The sequence below is a fragment of the Podarcis gaigeae genome, assembly GCF_964106915.1.
Source record: "Podarcis gaigeae genome assembly, chromosome: 2".
In the NCBI taxonomy this organism is placed as follows: domain Eukaryota; kingdom Metazoa; phylum Chordata; class Lepidosauria; order Squamata; family Lacertidae; genus Podarcis; species Podarcis gaigeae.
This window is the reverse complement of record NC_139679.1, coordinates 77,285,089-77,307,507: the sequence shown is the minus strand read 5'-3', so window position 1 is coordinate 77,307,507 and position 22,419 is coordinate 77,285,089. Positions and strand designations below refer to the sequence as shown.

The 22,419-nt window shown below is 44.5% G+C and overlaps 1 protein-coding gene across 2 annotated transcripts in view; it reads left to right on the top strand.

Annotated features, from left to right (window-relative positions):
* LOC310838913 (uncharacterized protein) overlaps window positions 1-22,181 on the top strand; it is a gene marked incomplete at its 5' end in the record, with an annotated part of 31,152 nt that extends 8,971 nt beyond the window's left edge. Inside the window, 7 exons of one of the 2 annotated variants that reach the window (XM_083726859.1) lie at window positions 1,958-3,387; window positions 3,941-4,127; window positions 6,267-6,309; window positions 7,786-7,936; window positions 9,337-9,704; window positions 19,797-19,890; window positions 21,753-22,181. In XM_083726859.1, coding sequence (XP_083582985.1) covers window positions 3,303-3,387; window positions 3,941-4,127; window positions 6,267-6,309; window positions 7,786-7,936; window positions 9,337-9,704; window positions 19,797-19,890; window positions 21,753-21,799 — 975 coding nt within the window. In that variant the 3' untranslated portion in view covers window positions 21,800-22,181. Of the gene's footprint in view, window positions 1-1,957; window positions 3,388-3,940; window positions 4,128-6,266; window positions 6,310-7,785; window positions 7,937-9,336; window positions 9,705-19,796; window positions 19,891-21,752 lie in introns of those variants that run through there. The other variant, XM_083726858.1, reaches the window with a different exon arrangement.
* Between the last annotated feature and the right edge of the window lie 238 nt (window positions 22,182-22,419).

Here is a 22,419-nt window from a genome sequence, read left to right as displayed (position 1 = left end):
AGGTATAAGCTCAGTATGTCTTGCTAAAGACCTTGGTATATTGCAGCACATTCCTATGTATATTTGCTCAGCAGATACAGGTGGTCAACCATTTTATTAAAAAGTGGTGAGCGGTTGTAAGGCTACTGCAGCACGGCCTCATAGTTTTGTAAATCATCAATGTATTATAATTTTAAGTTTTGGAGGCTGGCTTCTCCCTGTCACTTCTGTGGGAGTGTCCAGCTATTCAGATTTTTTAGAAAACAACAACGCTATGTTATGTTTTATTTCTATACATGTCCCACATGTCCCCAGAGTTGTGAACAGCATATTAATACAAAATAATTAAATAGACTGACGGTATTTAATCTAAACATAAGACAGCCAGGGGGGAAAAAAACCCTGCTAGATTCATGTTCATTAGTGCTATTCTCTGCCCCAGTGAAAAGAGGCTTCTATCTTTTACATGCAGACCGTGTATCATATAAATGCAACAGAAAAGAGACTTCAGGAAAAAGCAGAAGTGAAGTGCTACATTTGTGACATTCTGTTGAAGATTGTGTGTAAAGGCCCTATGGACTGATACCACACTGGTTTCCCCATAGGGTGCGCACATGTGTATCACCACTAGAGGCCACCATATATCTAAATCATAACCAAAAAGCGGCCCTGAATCATTCATAAATAGTAAACCCAATCAACACACTTATGTTGAAAGGTCTTCTGATTTAGATGGTTAGAATTGCCCAATACCACAGGAGCTTGGCCTTATGCTTGTTCTCTGCCCATTGTGATGTGAGATTTCTACTGTGTATATCTGAGTAGAGACAAAACTGAAGGAAAGGAGAAGCAAAGGCTACAAAGTATAAAACCAGCATCTAGTAGACTGAAGTTAAACAGAAAACTAGCACAACCACATCAACAACAAAAAGAGGTCTCTACTGTAAATAGGGAAAGGAAAGCATTTCCTCCATAGACAAGAACGGCAACACTAAAAACAAAACGAAAACAGGCAAGAAGCTGGCTGAGACAACCCACCTTATTATTACAGTGGTACCTCAGGTTACAGACGCTTCAGGTTACAGACTCCGCTAACCCAGAAATAGTACCTCGGGTTAAGAACTTTACCTCAGGATGAGAACAGAAATCGTTCAGCAGCAGCGGGAGGCCCCATTAGCTAAAGTGGTACCTCAGGTTAAGAACAGTTTCAGGTTAAGAATGGACCTCCAGAACGAATTAAGTTCTTAACCAGAGGTACCACTGCATATTATTACTGAAACAAATTTTAACTATGCAAAGAGCTTTATAATATTCACATTTCTCAATCTCAGAAGAGCGTTGTTGTTGCAGACAGTGAACTGAAGCTGGAAAATTGTAACTTACCCAACACTTGTCAAGAGACTGAGTTGAGATTTAATCCAAATTTCACCACTCCTGATCTATCTCAAGAGGCACTGGACAGACAGTGCTAGCTTCTGTAATAGGTGTTCTTAATATGGCACAAGCTTCAATCCTAAACATTATGGCGAGGGAATAAGTCCGAATGAATTTAATAGAGCATTAAATGATAAGGGGGAGAACCATGTATGCCACCTTGAGCTCCTTGGAGAAAAAGATAGCATGGAAGTGCAAAAATAAATGACTTAATTCTGAATGAACATGTTTAGGATTGCAGAGTGAGGCTTGTGTTTGTCTGCAGCATACTTTGAGGCTGAAAGTTACTCAGTTATACTTTTAGACTTATGCACATTGATTAGAGAGTAAGTTCCAACTAACATAGTCAAACCTGTTCTGTGGACTGTGGGGGAAATCAGCTATTGACAGTTTAGATGACAGAGGAAAATTTAAGCTCATGTTTCCTGATTTGTTCTCAGACACATTGCTCAGGAGTAGGATGTCCTGGGGCAAAAAAGGAAAACTAGAATCTTACACCTTTCAAGGTTGCATAGAAGAGAGAATTTCAGCAAAGGTAACCTGCTGAAGTTCTCTCTTCCACAGAACAGGACTGGGGTGGATAGAAATTCAGTTCCATTTTCTTTTTAATGCAAACTGTGGGGGAGGAAGGGAAAGGAGAATGTTAGCCGCTTTGAGACTCCTTCGGGTAGTGATAAAGCGGGATATCAAATCCAAAATTATCTTCTTCTTCTTCTTCTTCTTCTTCTCCTCCTCCTCCTCCTCCTCAATTCACACCTCCCTAATAATGGAGCTACTTGTCAAAATGTGCACTTCTCTGAATTTTGCACTGCAATTCTACAACCAAAGAAGTATACAAAAATGCACACATTATGGGAAATGTGTATAAAACTGGATATACATTTCACTGCTCGTGTGAGTATACAACTTGCATGAACAATTATTTGCCTGGCTGACCCTCAGAGTCGATCCTGAATTGCCTTAAGTGTGTTGCAGCCAGGAAAATAAGTTTAGCATGTTTTTCTGGATGACACGCCTCAAACTCTGAGTTAAAAATTATACTGCCCTGCAGTTTGATAGCGGAACAAATATTTTAAGCAGTATTGCCATCCTTTGAGCAGCAGACATGTTTCCCATGAGTTCACCGTATAAACCTGATCTGAAGAAAATTCTTACTTTTGAAGGGTGGATAGATGCCTGCACATTTGCAAGTAATATTGTCTTGCCTGGAGGGTTTACAAAAGGCACTCCCTCAAAAAGTTACAGCTGTAAGATCTGCATGGCAGACATCTGAAGCACATGTCTGTTGTGCACAGTGTGTATCAGCCTTGGATCATGCTTAGACTCCAGCTGTCCATCGCAAACCTCACCAATTTCAGAATGTGCTGTGAAAGAGGGTCATGAATTCATATCGAGGGCCAGTTCCCATGGCTATGTTGAGAATTGCTCCATGACTGCACAGGATACAGAGAAACCATCCAGCTGCCATTCCATAACCCTTTTCTGAGCGTGAGATACATTGGATTCAGTGGGGCTTAGTTATGAGCAGACAAGTATCAGATTTCACTCCCAGACTCTTTAGGGTTATTCTGGGAGGCAGCATCAGTTTAGAAAGCCTAACACTGTATTCAAGAAAACATGTTACACTAAATACTAGGCATCAGTGTAAGATTTTTTCAGTTGGAATCTCCACAAGACTATCTGGTTGTATATGCAGGATTAGAGCCATGCTGAGGACCCAAGTTCTCAGTTCTGAAACTACTCAGCTCTAATTAGGCTGTAGTAGTGTTAACTAGCAACTGCAGACTCTTTAGCAGTACTGTTCCTTTATCAGTCAATAGACACAGATGATGTGAAAGCAGTACAATTACATATATATTCATTGCTCACCTTCTTATATAAACTCTTTCATGAGCTGTTCTTCCAAAAGTAGTGGGGCACAGTATACTTTGCGTTGTGATAAAATGACATTGTTTAAAAGCATTGTTGTTATTGGTAAGTTCTATATTTTTTAAAAAAATTAGTTGCAGGAATTGGGAACTGTGAGACTTTAGGCTATGTATTTTCTCTTTATATGCATGCTACCCACACTTGGTTTAATTCTGTTATTATTTTTATTATATTGAATGAATAAAAACCTCTAGCTTTTAATAAAACTTATTTGCCTATAACAATGTTTGAGTGCCTTGGCCAAATGATTTAATTAAAATATTCAAAGCTATTCTTAGCAAACAGAGCCTCCAGTTCAATTTAAATGGGAGAGAAGAAGAAAGAAAACTGCTTTTCAAATGTTGGAAGGATTAATCTCTGACTCATTGCTAAGCGACTTTTAAAAATACTAATATAATGTAGCTCTTGCTATTATTAGAGATACAGAAAGCTCTAGTGGCCTAGAATGACTTGACTGAACCTTATAATAATCTTAAGGGGAAGAAAATTTAGGGATGAGATTCAAGAAGTTATTGTAACTACTAACCCTATGTTGAAACTAGCCCAAACTGAGAAAGAAAACTATTGTTAATTTAACAGAAATTTGTTTGTCTTGCAGCTCCTGTAGCTGAGGCAACTTGTCCATTATCTGAGCCTCATCATCCAACCACAAGATCACCAAACTATAGGGTCTCATCTCCTTCACGTTGTGTTTCTCAAACACTGCGTGAGATAACAAATTGGAAAGGAAAACCCAGAAGACATAAGCTAAGCAAAGACTATATTGGTGGGCCCAGTAACTTCAAGTAAGTTAAAATCAAGTAGCTTAAATTGGATTCCTGCATGCATGCACATCACATCACTGATCTGAACTGAACTGAACTGTGTGAACTGGAAAGCATTGCATTCAGGTTTTTCAGGTTGTAATGAATGAAAGAAAATTGCTTTGGTGGCGGATTCTTTCACACGTACTAGTTGTGAATCTACGCAGTATGGCTTCAAATACATAGTGGCGGAGCTTCATGCTCCGGCACTGGGGGGCAGAGAGCAGGTGGGCACACGTCCTGGGGGTGGTGCGCTCCCCCCCACTTCCCTTCCTCCACCACTGTGAATACAACTGTTGGGAATCAGAAGTGAGGATAGAGCTGTTGTACTTGAGCTCAGCTTTTGGGCTTCCCATAAGGATCAGGCTGGACACTGTGAGAACAGAATGCTGGACTAAACAAGCCTTTGGATTAATCCAGCAGGGCTTTTCTTGCATTGCAGCCTATAAGGAACTTATTTGCACAAGATTTGGAAGATGCTACCCTGAAGTTAGTGGCTGGAAAGTTGAAAGAGATGTCCTTGTATACAAGAGAAGGGACTTCAATCTGTTGAATTTCATTGTACACAGGCCGTACATTGATAATAAAGGTATTATTATACAAGGACCTGAGAGACCAGGCTTTAAATCCCCACTTAGCCATGAAGCTCACTGGGTGACCTCAGGCCAGCCACTGCCTCTCAGCCCAACTTACCTCACAGGGTTGTTGTGGGGGATTAGATGAAAAAGGGGAGATTAGATGAGCTCCTTGCAGAAAAGGGTGGGAGAGAAGTATAAAAATATAAATAAATAATTTTTTAAAAATTCAGCATCATACTGCTAACTATTCAAAGTATTTGCTAATCATTATACAGTCTAATTTCTTCTCTAAGAGAAGGGTTATTGCACGGCTGGTGCTTTAGGTCAGCTAATGTGGATTTCAGGCAACTGTTGGCAGAGTCCACATTGTGCTAAAGGAGCAGCTTTGAGGCTGTAACTTTCTGCTATGCCTTTAACAGTTGCTTGATCTGCAGACATGAGCAGATACTGTAAAACTGAAGTCCCCTCCCCGCACCCCAATGAAGTCGGTGTTAAAGGCACAGGAGGCAGGTCTGACTAGTTCTTGTTCCATGATCATCCCTGCCTTAGTGTCATATTGCATCTTAACTTGGGTTGCTTCTCATGTAGAGGTATAGGTAACTAACTGCATCAACTGGTTCTCAATTAAGATGGGGAACTTGGTTGCTGACCTGGGGAACAGTGTTGCTTACCTGAATCATTAACTGCCCAGAAGAAGAGGATTTTTTTTGTTTTTATGCAATCTGCTGTACAGTGGTGTAGCGTGGGTTGTCAGCACCCGGGGCAAGGCAAGTAATCTGCGCCCCCTATCCCGTGGATTTGCGCCCCCTAACCCCCAGATGTTGCGCCCGGTGCGGCCGGCCCCCCTGCACCCCCCACACTACGCCACTGCTGCTGTAGTCTCTTAAGCTCCTGGCTATTGTTTGTTGAGAGGCATGTTGTTAGAATAAGCCTCCATGTGAGAAGTTGGTAAATTTACCAGTATTAATAAAATAAATAACAGCAGTTTGTCAGAGCTGGAAAGGAATCTTGTTGAAGCTTACTTGGGAGTAAATTTACACGTCAAAGCTCCTTGAAAGGGTTTGCACAGAACCAAGAAGGGGGGTGGGTGTCAAAAAGCCTCAGAGACAGCCTCTTAGCTGATCTTACAAAAATGCAGTCTTTTAATGATCCTGTGACCAAATAAATCCAGTTCAAAACCTGACCTCAGATAGACAAGCTGCACATGGAAGTTCTACTTTTGACAAACAATTTGCTTTTACTGGAAGGGATGCTCATCTTCCCTTTGGTCATAGTCATAATACTACTTAGGATTCCTTTGTATTCAAATAAAATATTGCCTATTTTTTATGCCCTTTACAAATAAATGTGTTGAGGTGTGTGTTTGTGTATGTACACAAACATGCACCTGGGGTGTGTGTGCCAAACTAGGTCTTTGACCTGGGTGACAGAAAGCCCTGAGTTTCTACTACAGTATTCTAACTAACATGCTTGCTTTGATACGCTTGCTTTGACAATCCAAGTCTTCAGTGATATCTGCTAAAAATGCTAATCTGTCTTTTAGACATCTCTGTCACATTGGATGGAGTCCCCAAACTGGTTTTGCTGTAAGTAATTGCTGTGGATTATTGCTTGCTCAACTATCAATGCTTCCTCTTTTCCTCTCCTTTTTAAAATGGTTGCTACAAAACACGAGCTTTCCCTCATGATGTGAGCACGACATTCTAACTTGTTTGAGCCTTACCCTTATGCAAGCTTTTTTGTGAGCAAGTACGCATGCAAAGAAAGGCCCTTTTCTTCAAAGTCAGGGGTCTCCAAAGTGGTGCCTTGTACACAGCAGTTTGCCCACCATTGCCGCCTATGTCTCCTGCAAAATGTCTTGGTAAACAGCCATCTCCAAAATCACAAGGCACGAGAGACTGTTTGCTCTTCTTAGTTGTGTTTGCACTTGCCAGATGGAAGGGGTATAAATAATATTATAATAAATTGTTGTTGTTGTTGTTGTTTATAGCCTGGTCTTTCCTGCTTCAGATACATTCCCTTAAGTAGACCCACTTTTCAGTAAATACAAAGCCTAGACATCTATTTTTTCTTCCTTCCCCAACAGAGGTGAGATGCAAAGACCTTCTTCTCACTGTTGGTGCAGTGCTGACTGGTGCTTTCTTTTCCAATGAATAGAGCATGCCTACATCATTTTATGTTTATGCCCTTTTAAGTTGAGGCAGGCTTTTTATGTTATGTCATTTTCTGATTGGCCCATTGCACTTCTTCAAAATTCCAGATGTGTCACAGGCTGGTGGTGAGCCCTGTTTTCAAAGCTCTGTAGCTGTTACATCCTCTCTCTTTTTTGGACACAGTTGCACAACCTTGTCTATACCAAAGCTCTGTTTATTTGCCCCTTATGGTTTGCTTATGGTTTTCCTCAAATAATGATGGGACTTGTTGATTAAGTAAAGGTAAAGGTAAAGGGACAGGGACCCCTGACCATTAGGTCCAGTCGGGACTGACTCTGGGGTTGCGGCGCTCATCTCGCTTTATTGGCCAAGGGAGCCAGCGTTTGTCCACAGACAGCTTCATGTGGGTCATGTGGTCAGGATGACTAAGCTGCTTCTGGCGAACCAGAGCAGCACACGGAAACGCCGTTTACCTTCCCACCGGAGTGGTACCTATTTATCTACTTGCATTTTGACGTGCTTTTGAAGTGCTAGGTTGGCAGGAGCAGGGACCGAGCAATGTGAGCTAAACCCTGTCGTGGGGATTCGAACCGCCAACCTTCTGATTGGCAAGTTCTAGGCTCTGTGGTTTAACCCACAGTGTCACCCGCGTCCCGTTGGTTAAGTAAGAGACACTTAATTATCTCTTTCAATACTCAGCACCTCCAACTAGTTTCCAGGTTCCCTAGCAAGACGAATGAACTAGTTTACAGGATTAGTTAATGAGAGGCCACATTAAAAACCCAGAAAAATTGTTTTGAATTCGACATGCTTTACAACTCAGTCCTAACCATTTCTATATGGGAAGTATTGGGGGTTGATGCTTAAGAAACATGAGGCTCAGTTTTACAATTGTATTTTGTCTTGCAGACCAGCTTAGATCCTGAACTAAAGATGATCTTTGCTAAGGCTGGCATAACGCAGGACCACCTGAAGGACAGGAGAACATCAAAGAAGATTTTGGAAGTAATTGAGAAATGTGGGGGTGTAGAAGCAGTATTGAAAGAGGCAAAGGCGACAGGTATTGCACTTGAGCACCTGTGTAGGTAGTGAAAACATTTTTCTGTATTAATGTTATGTAAACATTTATTCAAGCGGTCAGATGTATTGGTATAGTCACTGGCTGCCTTGCTGCATACAAACGCAGTATGGAATGTGGTTGCACAAGTATGGCAGCCACCAGTTGGCTAGTGACCATGCTGTGAGAAATTCAGGGTAGACAGCTTTCCCTGCCCCCTTGTACCATTGATGATTTCTAAAGATGTTTTTTTAAAGGCTTATCGTAATAGTCCCTGTCTTGTATTCAAAAAGTGAACACCAGGGTGGGGCTGTTCTACAGAAAAGGCCCTAGCCACCACCTGCCCTGTCTTTCATCCCCTGGTTTTATTGGTGCTTGGTGGGGCTTGTTATTTGTGCCATACCCATCCCAGGTGAAAAGACTATGCTTGCAACTGAGGGCTGGATCTGTTCACGCTTGCACTGATGATGGCACACCTTGAGTGAAGAGCACTCTAGTCCAACCCTCTGACTCTCTCTCCATCTCCAATCTGGCTAGTTCCATGGATTGGCAGGATGGTTCCCTGGCTACTGTGGGAACGTTGTTCCTCAGAGGCATGGTGGAGACCAGCTTCCCCTTGCCTACTGGGATGTCCTAGGGCCACAGGATGGGACCCTCATCCAGATCACTGTTCAAACTGCCTTTGCCCCCATCTCTGGGGCCTCTTCCTCCCCCTCTGACGGATCCTGCCATTCCCGCCCCATCCAACCTGGGACTTGGCTAGATTGGAAAAGCGATTTATATGCATTGTGTATGCTATAGAACAGTGTGCCACCAGATGGCGCTGTGGAGTCCCGTATTCCTCTACCTGTTTTCCCTTTTTAAATTTACAACGCATTTAACTGAAACACTTCTTTGAGGTGTCTAGATCCAGCCCATGGGGCCCATGATACCACCATGCATGCTTTGGGGTGCTGAGGAATCAGATGAGAAAGCAGGTCCCAAACCATTCAGGGCTTTAGAAGTAACTAGCAACTAACAGGCAATTCCTGCAGATCGCACAGAACTGGTATAATAGAATAAACCTTTCAAGCTGTTCTAACTACCTTGACCAATTCATAAGCAAGCACCCTTTTAGAATGCATAAAGTTGGTTTTAATTTTTGCATGTCGATATTTGCATTTTTACGTGCATAGCCCTGAATCCATATGTGGATTTGGAAACTGTAAAAATAAATAAATCTGTGTTTGGGATGTAAGTAACAGTGGCTTCGTACATGGACATCAACAATCAGATTCAATATTGCTTTCTTGCTTAACTTGGCGGGGCTTTGGAAGAAAACAGCTATGTTGAAAACTTTAATTGAATGGGCTGAGGAGCTGAATAGCTACACAATTACCTGTTTCACACCTGTCTTTCTGCAGGCTTATTGAAAAAACCCCTTGATCATCCTCTGCTTTATCCTGCAATGCCCATGGAGCTGGATTCCACTTGCAGCCCAAGCAATAAACAAGACTCCTGTAGTTTAGGAGTGAAGGATGGATTTAAGGATGTACTAGCAGCACCTAGCTCCATATCAAAATCAGATGAGTCGTCTCATTATGTTGAGCTCCCTGCAGTTGTCATATCTCCAGCACCTTGCACGTCTCCTTCCAAAAGGGTATCTCAACACAATTTGATCCAAAATTTGAAGGACGTGCAGCTGAAAAAGTCAAAGAGTGACAACCGACTAACTCCTTTCACCCGCAACATTCTAATGAGTCGGATCAGAAAAGGGACACAACTGAAACCAGCAAGTATCTTTTATTTCAATACTGCACTGGTTATCTGGTGATAGCTTAAGTGTTCCTGTTAATCTCCTCCCCGTCCCCTGAGCTGGCTTTTAAAACAACACTGCTCAAAATGCAAGCTTTGTGCCTATGTCTTCAGCTAATTTTCTAGTGAACTTTTAAGTCTAAAAACCAAGCCAAAATGGTGAGCACATAATAAGCATTCACTTAATAAACCTGTTTGCCATATCTCAGAGGTAATGCTTCTTATCTCTGTGCTCTGTTTGGAATCTGGGGATTACCTAGAACAGGCATCCCCAAACTCGACCCTCCAGCTGTTTTGGGACTACAGTTTCCATCATCCCTGACCACTGGTCCCATTAGCTAGGGATCAGGGCCGTCTTAACCGTTGGCCCAAGGGGTGCGGGGCACCCAGGCGCTGGGCTCTCAGGGGTGCCAGGCCGAAAGTCTGGGGCCCGAGAGTTGAAGTCTGGGGAAGAGCCCGTTGGAGCGCTGCGGGCTCTTCTGCTGCAAGGCACTGAGGTGGCTGGCCAGCTCCACCCTCCACCCTTATTCTCACCTGGGCTGCATGCACACAGCTCCTCCGTAGCAGAAAGAGGCTGCCGGCTGGGGCGGAGAGAAGCTGTGGTGTGCGAGGTGCCTGGCTGTGGCTGCTCCATCCAAGTCAAGCCGGGGTGGGGGTGCTGGGCAGATCTTTGCACCCCGGTGCCCCATATGCTTAAGACTGCCCTGCTAGGGATGATGGGAGTTGTAGTCCCAAAACAGCTGAAGGGCCAAGTTTAGGGATGGCTGACCTAGAAGATGGGAGACACTGAACTTTGGCCTGCCTAAGTGGGTGGTATCACTCTCCATTTTGTTTTGTTTAACTTAATGGCATCAGCAGGTGGGTAGAAAAATGTTATGAGTAGTAAGATGTGATTGGGAATGAACCTTGTCTCATTTTGAGAGAAGGAGGGAAAATGCACAGCTTGTTCCACTGTACAGGGCCTTGTTCTAAATGTACATGGGTACTGTTCAGTGTAGGAGCTGCATTAGGCCAACAATACCACAGTGTTGGAACCGTTGTTCTTATATGTGAGGTTAGGGTGCCGCTGGAGAATTCAGTGTATCCCATTGGATAAATATAGCTGTTGCCATGATAAGTGAATACTGTATACTTATTCGGACTTTTGGACCAGGACTAGGACTGTGATACCATGAAATAGAATGGTACAAAGTAAACTAGCAGTGGTACCACACCGATCTGATGCAGGCCACACTGCCATAGCTTCACCCATCTCCACAGCGGATTATGAAAGATGGCTGTGAATCAGCGTGCAGATTAGCAGAACAATGAGCTAGTTCTGCAGAAAAAGACCATAGAACAGATTCTGTAGAATAGACTTGGCTAAAGCCATAAACTTGACAAAGAGACTAGTTCGACAACTTTATGTTAATGGCTTCAGCAAAGTCTGTTAAGCAGAAGGAGCCAGGCTCACGGCGTACTTTTGAAAGCTTAGCGCCATTTGGGCCAAGTGACGAGGAGGAGGTGCACAGGTGCAAGGTGAGAGCATGGGACATTTCAGGATCCAATCAGAAGCCAGGATGGCTTCTGTAATTCCAGGGTGTCCCAGTCAAATTGGGACAGTTGGGGGTATGGGTTGCCCAGCTCTGCCGTAGATGGCCTGAATTTGCTGTGTTTGTACCTGACATTGCTGACTAGCTCTTCTAAATGCATGCAAGCTGAAACAAGAAATCCTCAGGGTGCTTATACTAAGCTGTCTTCAGTTGCCTTCAGAAAGTGAGGCAAGTGCAAGCCAGCTATATAACGTGAATTCTGCACTTGCACAAGCTCTGGTTACACAAGCAAAAGGACCTTAATAACTGGAGGCTTATTCTAATCTCTTATGTTAAAAATAAAATAAAAATCAGTCCTAAGTCCCAGTGACAGGCTAATTACCTCAGCTGCTTTCTTGAAGCCAAGAAGAAAGCAGATTGAGTTCATGCATCTTGCTAGATAAAACGCCTGGGGTGATGGCAGCTCTCATCTAAGAGACAAAGCTTTGTTTCTAATTTGCTAGTCTTCAGCTGTTGGGAGCTGACTAAAAATGGGTTGTTGATTCTTAGAAGTCTTGGAACATTAGAACACTTTGCAAATTCAATAAATAAAAGCCCCTCTGGCCGATTTGTCTAACAAATTATTTTAATTATGACTGAAACTTGTTTAGCGAGGGGGGAAAAATATGGCATTAACATTATGTAGCAATAAATATCCAAACCCTGCATTTCTCTAAATTTTACATTGTACAGTAACTTTAAGTATAAGGTGTCTAAAAGTCTCCAAACAGTGACAGTCCTTGCTGTGTGCCTGGCCATCTTTTAACAATCAGATTTAGTGGGGCTGACTTAAGTTGTGTGGATGTGATCAACTTCATCTTGTGGAAAGTGGAAAATAATTTTTTGGATTGGTCCTTGCTTTCTGATTCAGAGAATGCTTTATGTGGGCATGGTGGTTTTATATCATGTGCCCTGTTTTTAAAAAATGCTGTTTGGCAATTTAATTAATAAATAACAGACTACAATTGCCAGAGGTGGGGGGGGGGAGAGGGGAGGTCTCTTTACAATCTGCCCCAGACGATCATTCAGAATACATGCAAATTATCTAATACACTGAGTTCATGGATAGTTTGAAGGATTCCCATAGGCACCCTGTTACCAAAAAGAAGGAAATGAATCACCAGGAAAAAGACAAGGATTTGCATATTGATATTTCCTATGTGTTGATGCAAATTTAGAGATAATGACTGCAATTTAAGTGGAAATGCGTCTTACCACAGTGGGGAAGACTGGTCTTGGGTGCCTACTTGGTATTCTGTGTAAGTGCTGTTGATGAGCACTTTCAATACCCCTTCTCATGCTTCTTTATTTTTAAACCGACTAGGGCTAGAAAGCCCTTGAAACAGAGAATTACAGTGGTACCTTGGGTTAAGAACTTAATTCGTTCCGGAGGTCCGTTCCTAACCTGAAACTGTTCTTAACCTGAAGCACCACTTTAGCTAATGGGGCCTCCTGCCCCATTTCTGTTCTCATCCTGAAGCAAAGTTCTTAACCCCCGAGGTACTATCTCTGGGTTAGCGGGGTCTGTAACCTGAAGCATCTGTAATCTGAAGCGTCTGTAACCCGAAGTACCACTGTATCCCACCCTACTGGCCACAGAGGGAACATATTAGACTGCACAGGCCTTAGTCTGATCTTCACTTATGTTACCTAATGTTGGCAAGGGTGCTACGCTCATCTCTTAAGAGGCTTTTCTTTTTATGTTTTGCCTGGCTGTTTATGAGGCTTTAATTGCACATTCTGTGTTTTTTATCTGTATTGTTGTATTTGTTGATGATTGCCTTGTGGGCAGGAAGATGATGAATAACATGCTTTTAGGAATAAAAACAAATACCGCATTTTTTGCTCCATAAGACGCACCTAGTTTTTAGAGGGGAATGCAAGTGAAACAATATTATTTAAAGGGAGCACTGAGCAGAGCCTGTATGCATCCCAGGCTCTGCTCAGCGCTCCCTTTCACGAGCCGCATGGAGCGTGTGTGCGGCGCTTGCAGGCTTTTCCTTCTCCCTCCTTGGGGAAAAGCCCCCAAGATCCGCACACACACTCCGCGCGGCTCTTTAAAGGGAGTGCAGCTCTTGGGGGCTTTTCCAGAAGGTGGGGGAAGGGACAGAGGGGCTAAGCCAGAAGCCAGGACAGCAAGCGGGATTGCTCCTCCCAGAACCTAGCTAAGGGTTTGGGCCTCCTTGGGAACCTACGGTGAAACTCCCCCAAGAGAAAGAGAACCATCCTTGATGGTTTCCGCTGGTACCCATGCATTTTCTGACTCCGGTTCCCCTTCCCACGCCACTAGGTACTCCACCTGTTTACCCTTCCACCTTGAATCGAGTATTTCTGCTACATGACTGCTGCGCTTCCTCTCTTCTACTGGTGGTGCCGCGGGAACCTCTCCCTCCAGTCCCTGGAATTCCCGCCCTTCCCTGTATGGTGATAGTAAGGATCTATGAAATACTGGATGTAGTTTCATGTTGTCTGGCAGGTTGAGCCTAAAGGCCACCGGATTCACCTGTTGTGTAACCTTGAAGGGGCCCAGTTGTCTCGGTCTCAATTTCTTGCAACCTCCCTTGAACGGTAACCCTTGTGTTGACAACCACACCCGGTCCCGAACCCTTATGGTCTCTCCTTCCCTCCTGCTCCTATCTGCCTGCTTTTTGTACGCTTCCTTGGCCCTCTCTAAATTCAACTTCAGCTGTTGGTGTATTGCTTCCATTTCTTCTACAAAATGTTCTGCCGCTGGTACACTCCATCTTTCCTCCCCTCCCCTTGGAAAGGCCCTAGGGTGACAACCATAATTGGCCATAAATGGACTCATGCCCGTGGACACATGCTCGGTGTTATTGTAGGCAAATTCGGCCAGGGCTAATTTCTCCACCCAGTCCCTCTCCCTCTCATTGACATAACACCTCAAGTATTGTTGCAAAATACTGTTTGCCCTTTCCGCTTGCCCGTTGGTTTCTGGGTGTCTGGCCGTCGAGAAATTGACCTCCACGTGCAGTAGGCTCATGAGCTTCCTCCAGAACCTGGACGTGAATTGTTTTCCTCTGTCAGAGACCACCCTCAAGGGGGCGCCATGCAACCTAAAAATGTGTTCTACAAACAGCCTGGCGGTTTCCTCTGCCGTCACCGCATGTGAGCAAGCTATAAAACGACACATCTTAGTTAACAAGTCGACTACCACCATGACCGCCGTTTCCCCCCTAGATTTGGGCAAATCTGTCATAAAATCTATGGACACTGCCTCCCATGGCCTTTCTGGTGTGGGTAATGGTTCCAGCAACCCCGCTGGTGCTGCCCTCTCCCCTTTGGCTCGCTGGCAGCAGTCGCACCCCCTGACATATTCCCGTACATCTTCCCTCACCTTAGGCCACCAGAACTGCCTGGTGACTAGCAACATGGTTTTGTGTTGACCAAAATGTCCTGCCGTGGGGCTGTCGTGTAATTGTTTGAGTACTCTACTCCTCAATGGCCCCTCTGGTATATACAACGCCCCCCTGTAGTACAGCGCCCCATTTTTTTCCTCAACCCCCCCGGGTTTTCCCCTGTTCCCAGGAGCTCTCTGAGCTTGTTTTGGGCGTACTTGTCGCCCTCGGTCCCCTCTGCCAGTTCTCGTTGCCCAACCAATACTGCCCCACACACCCAGTGGTCCTTGGGTATCACATGTCTTTCTTCCGGCGCTCCCTCTCCCTCCATATATTCTGGCTTCCGGGAGAGAGCGTCCGTCCTTACGTTTTCTTCCCCCGGTATGTAGCGAATTTCAAAATGGAACTTGGAAAACTCCTGTGCCCATCGCACTTGTCTCTGGTTGAGTACCCTTGCCGTCCTCCAGCATTCCAGGTTCTTATGGTCTGTGCACACCTGGATCTTGTGCCCCTATTAGTAGATGTCTCCAGCGTCAAAATGCTTCATAAATGGCCAGCAGTTCCCTGTCGTACACTGTGTAGTTCCATTCCGACTTGTTCAACTTCCTGGAGAAGAAAGCACACGGTCTCCAGTCGGACAGATCTCTTCCCGGCTGGAGCAATACTGCCCCTACCGCTCGGTCTGATGCATCGGTCTCCACCCTCATTGGTTTCTGCAGATCCACGTGCAAGAGCTGTTCTTCCGAAGCGAACGCCTTCTTTAGTTGGTCAAAAGATTGCTGCGCCTCTTCCGTCCATACGAACTTCTTCTTGCTACTGAGGCAATCGGTGATGGGTGCAGTTAAGTGGGCAAAGTTTTTGATGAACTTCCGATAGAAATTTCCAAACCCCAGGAATCTCTGCACGTCCTTCCTGGTCTTAGGTGTCTTCCATTCCAGTACCGCTTGTACCTTGCCCGGATCCATGGATAATCCCTTGTCGGACAACCGGTACCCCAGGAATTCCACCTCTCTTGTATGGAACTGGCACTTCTCCAGTTTGACCCATAGCTGGTTCGCCTGTAACCTGCTTAGCACTTTCCGGACATCTCTGACATGCTGCTCCTCGTCCTCTGAGTAGATCAACACGTCATCTAAGAAGGCTAGACAGTTCTTGTACAGCAAGGGTCCTAGAACATGATGCATGAAAGATTGAAAGCATGCTGAACCCCCTTGTAATCCAAAAGGCATAACGAGGTACTCGAAGGCCCCCAGGGGGGTAAACATGGTGGCTTTCCATTCATCCCCCTCCCTCATTCTGATCAGGTTGTACGCCCCCCTTAGGTCCAGCTTGGTAAAAATCTTTCCCTTCCTAACCCTGGTCAAAATGTCGTCAACCCTGGGCATGGGGAAGGCTACTGGTTCTGACACTGAATTGACAGCCCGAAAGTCCACTACAAGCCTGGGCTTATTAGTGTCTTTTTTGTCTACAAAAAACACTGGACTGCCCCCCACCGCTCTCGACTCCCTTATGAAACCTCTCTTTAGGTTCTTGTCTATAAATTCCCTTAAGTCCTGCATCTCCCTGTCCGACATGGCGTACAGTTTGCCCACTGGCAGCTGAGCTCCCGGGAGTAGGTTGATTTGACAGTCAAAGGGTCTATGAGGGGGTAGTCTATCTGCTTCCTTTTCACTGAAGACGTCACACAGGTCGGCGTATTGAGGTGGTATTTCTCCTTTTTCCCCCACCGCCAGTCCTGCCAAACTGGCCATTGCCATCCCCGGGTCCCCCCCCCGTGGCAGTGTTCCAAGCAGTGAGCTGACCCGAAAGAGACCGTCCGCTGGTGCCATCCCACTAACGGATCATGTAGCGCCAGCCAGCTCATTCCCAATATGATGGGTGGTCCCGCCAGGGTGGCTACGTGAAAGGCAATGACTTCCGTGTGCCTGGCCACCCTCATTCTCATGGGGACAGTCTGTTGGGTTACTTCTCCCCCCAGAAGTTCCCTCCCATCAATCGTGGTGACTTGCAAAGGATTACTTAGGGGCAGAGTCTGTATCTGATGCTCTGACGCGAATTCCTTACTCATGAAATTGCAAGAGCTGCCTGAGTCTAACAGCGCTTTTATCGTGAGTGGATGTCCGTTGGTTAGCTCTAGCACCACCCCTATGGTGATGGCTGCTCGGGGGGGGTGTTCAGGCTTGGGCACGTTCACTGGTCCTTGGCCTGGCTGCTGTGCCCTGTTGTCGGCAGCCAGGCGTTGGCTTTTACCTGCTCCTTAACCCCCTCCTCTTCACTCCCAACAGCCCCCACCATTCCTTGCCAAGCCTTTCTTTGAGGGCAGACCCTGGCAAAATGTCCTGGCTGTTGGCAGAGGAAACACTTTTTGGCGGCTTTCCCCTCCTTCTTCCACCCTTCGTTTGAATTTGAAGCCCCACGCGCGCCCCTCCAATTTCCATCGGCTCCACTGGCTGGGAAGACTGTTCTGGCATCTCAGGAATGTGGAAATCATTCCAACGCTCTCCTCTGCCTTCCCGCTTCTCTAGAGCCCTTGCTTCCTGTCGCGCACCAATCGCAAGCGCAGCCTTGGTCAGCTGATCCATCGACTGCGGGCGGGGCGCGCGGGAAAGTTCATCTTTCACTGCAGGGGCTAGGCCTTCTTCGAATAACATCTGTATTGGGTCTGAAGACAGATCCCACCCCAGTCTGTGTATGATCATAGCAAATCGCGCCCAGTACTCTCGGACTGATTGATTCCCCTGTTTGCACGCCATCAACTGCCTGCGTACAATGCCCTGCTCAATCTGGCTGGAAAACATCAAGTCCATAGCTAAAATAAATTTCCTCAAGTCTTTCAAGGCGTCATTATCCGATGCCATCAGGGGTCTAACCCATTCTCTAGCCCCTCCTTCCAGGTGTCCGATCACAAAGGCTACTCTTGCCCCCTCGTCGGCAAAGTCATCATACTGCAGGTTCAGAGCATACTGCATCTCTGTCTTAAAGGCTTGGTAGTCCTTTGGATCCCCCCTGAATTTATGCACCAGTCCCGGTACCTTCCTTGCAATGGGGGTGGGTTTCCCCTGTGCATCCTGAGCTCGCCTTTCATCGAGTCGCGCTGTTAGCAGAGCCAGCTGGTGTTCCAAATCTCTGTCTCTCTCCTCCAGAGTTGGTCCTGATCCGGCTCCCCCCGCTCCTCCGACTCCCGTTGGGTTGCTCATGATGCCCTTCCTTTGCACAAACAGCGTCAAAGACTGACGGATTGCTGTAATGGCATAAGGGGTTGCTTGTGCGTAAGCGCTAAAACGCTCCCAGTTTTGTGGTTAGTTTTAAACTCTCTCTAGCCGGACAGCCATGAGTGCGTGGCTGCCTTAATCACTGGCAGAATCCGTCAGTGGGCGTTTCCTGAATTTCTTCCAACATAAAAGTTCTTTGACAGAAAGTCTCCTCCCAGATTCTCTGCGCGACAGCTTTCTGCGCAGAGTGGGCGTCTCAAGGGGAGGCCCCGAGCTCTCACCACTGGTCTCGCTTGAAGCGTCTCTGTGCCTCACCTCCAACACTGTCTCCTCCTCCCCTCCTTCTTCAGCGGAAACTCTCCCTCTCCCCCTGCTGGTTCCCTCCTCAGCATCCGAGGGTCTCCCAGCATCCGAAAGCCTCTCCACCACCCTGCGCTCCGATGGCAGTTCCCTGACAAGTAGTAAACATCCTCCTCCAACATAGCTTAAAATGGAGGCTTGCTAACTATATTTCCTCAATGGCATGGCTGTAAGAAAGGAGATGGGTGGAGATATACTTTTGTTTTACACTGAGACATTAAGGCCCCATCTCAGAGTGATTTAACAACCAATGTGTACAGTGGTACACAGATGCTTCAGGTTACAGACTCCTCTAACCCAAAATTAGTACCTTGGGTTAAGAACTTTGCTTCAGGATGAGAACAGAAATTGTGCAGCGGCGGCGCAGCGGCAGTAGCAGGAGGCCCCATTAGCTAAAGTGCTACCTCAGGTTAAGAACAGTTTCAGGTTAAGAACAGACCTGCAGAATGAATTAAGTTCTTAACCTGAGGTACCACTGTATTCCCAGGGAACTCTAGGAATTGTAGGTCTCTTTAGGAATAAGGGTCATCTAACAACTCTCAGCATCCTTAAATAACCACAATACCCAGCATTATTTGGATAAAGCCATGTTTGTTTAAAGTGGTGTGACACTGCTTTAAAGATAGAGTGCAGATGGTGGGAAAGACAAAAGGTCAAAGATGGGTGGGAAAGACAAAACATAGCAATGAAATATTTGATCCTTCTCAATCTGCTGACAGCGAAAACTAGAAAAGTATGGCAAATAAGTGCTGAAATTATGCTTGGAAATGAGCGTTTTGTACTATTAATCCTGGAATGGTAAAACTCATCTGAAGAAATGTTTTTATATAGTACCATCTATGTACATGGTGCTTGTTGAAGAATGAGAGAACACGGTCTCTCCTGCCCTCCCAAGGGTTTCCATTTTAGGAGACAACAGAAGGAAAAGAGGGAAGTTGGCAGAGGGGAGAGAAAATGTGAGGTTTTTGCAGCTATGTGCATTTAGGCTTAGATACAACAAGGCACAAAGATGACCAGTGACTTGTCCCGAAGTACTAATGGAGAAGGTAAATTTTGAGAAGGGGGTTGAAAGAAGCAGTGGGTGGCATTGCAGTCATTATGAGAGGGAGGAGCCCACTCCTGTAACTGGTACATGGAGGCATAGTATTAGAGGCTTTATAGCCATCACAACTACTTTTGAGAGCCAGTGTGGTGTAGTGGTTAGATTGTCAGACTAAGACCTGGAAGACCAGGGTTCAAATCCCTACTTGGCCATGAGCTTCACTGGGTGACTCTCAGGCTAACCTCCCTCACCAGGTTGTTTTGGGGATTAAATGGGGGAAAGAACCATGTCCCCCACCTTAGGAGAAAACGGATGGGATGGAAATGCAATAAACAAACAAACTAGCCTAAGCATGAATTTGCCTAGATGTTTGTGTTGCTCCTTGGAGCAGACAGCAAGCTACTTGATCCTGACCGAATAAAAACTCCTAAAAATAACCAGATGGCTGATTAGTTATTCTGATAGTTCCAAAGTAGATTTGACTTCTAAAAGCTACATCACTGTTTCATTTTTGAACTTTGAAAACAGGTGGCTCAGAATCCAACGCCTCCCATTGATGACGACATAGTTGCTGCTCTTAAGGATGTTGTTCAGAAGAGACACAAGGCAATACACCTTTCAGGTAGATGACTTGGAACCCCCCCCTCCCTTCAACATGTAACCTAAAACTATATTGCTTTATTGTTCCTTCGGACAAGCATCTGTTCAATAATTTTCACTGGAACAAAGTATGGTAAGTCATCCCCCAAGAACTGGGTGAATATGCTTCTGAAAAGCCAGTGCTTCCTTTCCCTTTTAAAATGTTGAATATTCATTCATTATGTCAATTAGAAATGTGTGAAGATGGCATGGATATTGAACTCCAACTGTTCCTAAAAAGCTATTGCTAGAAACAGCTGAAATATTGGGTAAAGTCTGGAATAAACGTGGCACCATATGAGGTCACATTCTATTAATTTTCTAAGTCTAATGGTAATGGGGGGGGGGGGAGTACCATGGTTATGACAGATTGAAAGCCATATCAGGAATCAGAGGACAGAAGCTGAATCTGACATTTATGATGTAGCAGCAATTAGCAAGCAATGTCATATTTAGAAAGCTGGATAGGAACAGGAACCACAAACTCATCTCTCCCTGGTGTTTGCAATTTTTTAAAAGGAATAATTCTACTTTTACCAGGCCTCTTCCAGATGTTTTTATGAGACCATGTAGCTTTAGAGAACATTCAGTGGACTAGGGAATGTCATGCATCTCTTCCTGCATTTAACTATTGCTTCTAGATATAAAAGGTTAATATGTTTACTCAATCAAATAAGCAATATTTTATTACAAAATCAGTCCTACACAACTACCTACCTTTTTTTTTAAAAAAGGGGGGATTATAAAAGTTATTATCTCTACTAGAAAGAAACAGAAGAACCTTTTCTGTTTGATACTAGAAACTGTGAATGAAAGATCACATTATATTATTATTTGCACACTCTTGGGACACTGATCTTGGTTACAAATTCATTAGGCAGGTAACTGACATTTTATGTGGTCACATTGTACACACTTCTATCTTGTTTTTATTTATCTAAAAATGTTATACCCTGTCCCTAGCCCAAAAAAGGGAGTTTCCCAAAGATGGTTTCAAAAATATGTGTGACATCCAATGTTAGTCATACTTGTTTACTCAATTTTTATGAGATGGAATGCTGACTAATGCTCCAGTTCCAAAACAGTCGTACCTGGTTCTCAAATGGAATTTGTTCTGGAAGTCCGTTTGACTTCCAAAAACATTTGGAAACCAAGGAGTGGCTTCTGATTGGCTGCAGGAGCTTCCTGCACTCAATCGGAAGCTGCGAAAATTGCGTCTGACATTCGGATTCCAAAGAACGTTTGCAAATTGGAACACTTACTTCTGGGGTAGCGGTGTTCGGGAGCCAAAACATTCGAGTCACAAGGCATTTGAGAAGCAAGGTACAACTGTATTCCACTCCCTTCTATATGATAAGATCACTCCCTTTAATAGGAAAGTTGGTGAATGTTGTGGGAAATTGAGCTGAAACAGACACTGAGAAACGAGAGATACTGGTGTCCTTGGGGGAACCTGAGGCTTGCAGAGGAACCTGAGGTTTACAAAACCAATACAAGGATTTGTTCAGTGCTGTAATTTTTGCATTACTTATGGACAATGTCATGCTCGTATTAATCTCCTTTTAGTTATTTGCAGCCCATCCATTCATGCAAAACTTGCACCACAATCCTAGCTCAATGGGGCTTGCTCCCAGGGCAAGTAAGGACAGAATTACCTACTTTCCTGAAAGTAAGCCCCATTGAACCCCATAAAGGGTTATGCTATTAATCACATTACAATGACTTTTAAATTACAATGCTATTAAATTGCAGTGATCTCCAATATTTTTAATTAATGATATAACGGAACACCAGTACATATTGGCTTCAACAGAATACACTACTATCCTCAACCTTTTCTTGCAGATACTGAAGAATCTGACTTGGAGAATGGCGATGAATGGAATGATTAAAATTACCATCCTTAAGGATAAGAAATTAAACATGTTAACTACTACTTGATCTTTTAATACTTGATTATTTAATACAAATATTTTCCAGGATACTTGGAGAATATGATTTACTTTAACTGTAGGCTGTTTAAATACTGATGATGTCTAATATGGCACTGACATGACTTGTCTTAGTATTGTTTTTTAACAATCAAGTGCAGGCTATAAGCTGCTGCTTGATTTTTCTTTCTTTCTAATTTCCTCCCAGTGCTGTTTTGTTGGTGGATCTATTACAAATATAAACAGTTTCTGCTTTTAACTTTTATTCCTGCTGATACTCCATTTAGTATCTGCTCCTAGAATACAGATAATACGTGTCTAAAAATCAGTAATAAACTGTGTTTCCAGGCTCTAGTGAAAAATGACTTCTCTTTTTGGTGTGGTCATAGAGACAGTGTTCTTATCTGAAGGTTATAGAAACATGCTCCTGCCTGCTTGTCCGCCCAACAAAAGGAAGTTGTGTCAATAGCATGCAATATGCTTTGCCTCACTGTTCACCAGAGCTTTAGGTGTTTTTCCTCCACCCCCTGAAAGTAATGACCCTATTCTTGGTTTAAGTCCTCCTGCCACTCCCCCTGCAA